The sequence below is a fragment of the Panicum hallii genome, chromosome 4, assembly GCF_002211085.1.
Source record: "Panicum hallii strain FIL2 chromosome 4, PHallii_v3.1, whole genome shotgun sequence".
Classification (NCBI taxonomy): domain Eukaryota; kingdom Viridiplantae; phylum Streptophyta; class Magnoliopsida; order Poales; family Poaceae; genus Panicum; species Panicum hallii.
The window spans coordinates 2,591,119-2,594,353 of record NC_038045.1 but is presented as its reverse complement, the minus strand read 5'-3'; the positions used below and the strand labels follow the sequence as shown (position 1 = coordinate 2,594,353).

At 60.0% G+C, this 3,235-nt stretch overlaps 1 protein-coding gene across 1 annotated transcript; it reads left to right on the top strand.

Moving 5' to 3' along the window:
• LOC112889710 (cytochrome P450 77A3) lies at positions 1-2,898 on the top strand. The gene is made up of 2 exons (XM_025956465.1): positions 1-1,288; positions 2,076-2,898. The coding sequence occupies exons 1-2, from the start codon at positions 197-199 to the stop codon at positions 2,544-2,546; spliced, it is 1,563 nt and encodes a 520-aa protein (XP_025812250.1). The 5' UTR covers positions 1-196; the 3' UTR covers positions 2,547-2,898.
• The last annotated feature ends 337 nt before the right edge of the window (positions 2,899-3,235 follow it).

Genomic DNA, 3,235 nt, shown 5'->3' with positions numbered 1-3,235 from the left:
ATCCCCCACTGCCATTGCTCACTCGCTCAGCTCAGCAGGAGCAGTGTACACACCCACACTGACAGCTGGTTCGTCTCTGGCTGCTGCGGTGGTAGCAGCAAGCAGCAGCCACCAATTAGAGAGAGAGAGAGAGAGAGTGAAGAAGAAGAGGTGGCCGGAGCTAGCTAGAGGGGAGACGACCGTCGACCGAGAGACGATGGACGTGAACGACGTGCTGCTGGTGGTGCTGGCGGTGGCGCTGGCGGCGATGTGGTGGCGGCGGTGCTCCAAGACCGGCGGCGTGGACGGCCTCCCGCCGGGGCCGCCGGGGTGGCCGGTGGTGGGGAACCTCTTCCAGGTGATCCTGCAGCGGCGGCCCTTCATGTACGTGGTGCGCGACCTGCGCGAGAAGTACGGGCCCATCTTCACCATGCGCATGGGGCAGCGCACCCTCATCGTCGTCACCTCCGCGGACCTCATCCACGAGGCGCTCGTCAAGCAGGGCCCCATGTTCGCCAGCCGCCCCGAGGACAGCCCCACCCGACTCCTCTTCAGCGTCGGCAAGTGCACCGTCAACTCCGCGCCCTACGGCCCGCTCTGGCGCGCGCTCCGCCGCAACTTCGTCGCCGAGATCGTGTCGCCGCACCGGGTCAAGGCCTTCTCCTGGATCCGGGAGTGGGCCGTCAACGCCCACCTGCGCCGCCTCCGCGCCGAGTTCGCCGCCACCGGCGCCGTGCGCATGATGGCCAACTGCCGCCTCACCATCTGCAGCATCCTCATCTGCATCTGCTTCGGCGCCAAGATCCCCGACGACCTCATCCGGGAGATCGAGGAGGTGCTTAAGGACGTCATGATGATGACCATGCCCAAGCTCCCGGACTTCCTGCCCCTCCTCACGCCGCTCTTCAGGAAGCAGCTCACCGAGGCCCGCCACCTGCGCCGCCGCCAGCTCGACTGCCTCGTGCCGCTCGTGCGCGCGCGCCGGGAGTTCCTCCGCGACGGCGCCAAGAAGGCGGCGGCCGCCGGCGTCGAGATGATGAGCGGGCCCGGCGAGGCGTACGTGGACTCGCTCTTCGACCTCGAGCCACCCGGCCGCGGGAAGCGCCTCGGCGAAGAGGAGCTCGTCACGCTCTGCTCCGAGGTCATGAGCGCCGGCACCGACACCAGCGCCACCGCGCTGGAGTGGGCCATGATGCACCTCGTCCTCGACCCCGCCGCCCAGGAGCGCCTCTACGACGAGGTCGTCGGCAAGGTCGGCAAGACCGCCCGGATCACCGAGGCCGACGTCGAGGCCATGCCCTACCTGCAGGTAATCACCAATCCACTCTCTACCTAGAATAATCCGTTGATCCAATATGAATTGGCAGAAATAATTATCACACCATAATACGGAATTCTTTCAGCTTTCCTAGAAAGGACTTCACTTGAAAGAACTACATATAATGTAGTAATTGATAACCTCTAGCTAGCTAGCTAGCTGTACAAATTCCCATTACTGGCTACTGCGAAGGAATTCTGAAGGGATTAAACCTTTTCCTGACAAGAAGCTAAAGGAAATTGGACTGTTTGTGCACATGAAAACCTTGGTGCCAAACTGGATTGGTACCAGGACACTTCACTTTGCCTTCATCTGAAGGACAGGCACGCACGCAGAGGACAATGATAGCTGGCTGCATAATTCCATCGGCTCATCCGTCAGCAACTGAAGTCAGTGATGGGAGGGAGCATCTTAAATCTGATGTCTCGCATGATATCCCGTGCCGCTTGATTCTGACTTCCGAACAAATGTGCGAGCGGCTACTAATTTCAGACAGTTCAGGCTGGAATTCGGACCACGATGAGGTGGCACTAATAACTTGCTGCTGTCCGAATAATCAATGCTTCTAGAAGAGATGACACTAGTAGTGCTAATCTGTCATGAAAGTGACGTTCTTGATCTGCTAGTAGGTCGGTCGATCACTGTGGTGGTAGGGTAGGGTCTGACAACAAGCAAGATTCTTCAGTCTAACTGAAACTGAAAGCGATGGTTGTTCGTTCACTCACACGCGTGCGTTCCATGTTTTCTTGCCTCCCCGGCCGGCGGCGGGTGGTTGCAGGCGGTGGTGAAGGAGACGTTCCGGCGGCACCCGCCGAGCCACTTCGTGCTGTCCCACGCGGCGACGCGGGACACGGAGCTGGGCGGCTACCGCGTGCCGGCGGACGCCAGCGTGGAGTTCTACACGGCGTGGGTGACGGAGAACCCGGCGACGTGGCCGGACCCGGGGGCGTGGCGCCCCGAGCGGTTCCTCGAGGGCGGCGAGGGCTTCGACACCGACATCACCGGCACCCGCGCGCTCCGCATGATGCCCTTCGGAGCGGGGCGCCGCATCTGCCCCGCCGCCACGCTCGGCGTGCTCCACATCCAGCTCATGCTCGCCAACATGGTGCGCGAGTTCCGGTGGGTGCCCCCCGCCGGCGAGGGCCCGCCCGACCCCACCGAGACCTTCGCCTTCACCGTCGTCATGAAGAACTCGCTCCGCGCCGCCATCGTCGAGCGGGCGTCCGCCGCTGCCGCGGCGTCGGCGTAACGCCGGGCGGCGCTCTTGAATCCGCCACGTGCGTGAACGTGTGCTGCCGCGGCGCGTTGGTGCGGCACGGGTCGGTAATTACGGCGGGGGGTTAAATTTGGTGCGGCCGCGGTATAAATCCTCCACGGTGGGCGGCGGATCGATCCTAGCTGTTGGTTGGTCGACGGACGGACGGATGGATGGATGTGCAAGCACGATGCTATCATAAATTCTTTTTTTTCCTAGCGTGCCTCTGTTCTAGTATGGGTTACTATTTTTTTAGAGTTCTTTTTTTCTTTCTCGATTTGATCCAAAGATGTACGTACTACTACTACTATAAATGCTCGATCTGCTCATATGTATTGGTTGTCATGACGTCCAAAAATAACCGTGTCCATCAACCTCCTCTCCTGACCCGTGCAGCCTGTAATGGAAATGAGTGTCCTTTTTGGGGCAGTTCTGATCTGCCGGTCTTGGAAACATCGAGCTCTTTTGGTGGTTTTCTCGGATCCCTTTGGCAAATTGGGGCGTGTGTTGGCTGGTCACCGTCTGCTGCATGAATGCAAATTTGATAGCAGAAGCAGCGAGTGCTGATGGTACAGGTGCTAATGTTCAGGGCAGGGCCAAGGGCACCCGTCCACAGTGGGTCGATGCCAAAAGAAAAGATCAAATGCGCCAATTGCCCCAAACGGGACCTAATTATAGCATTG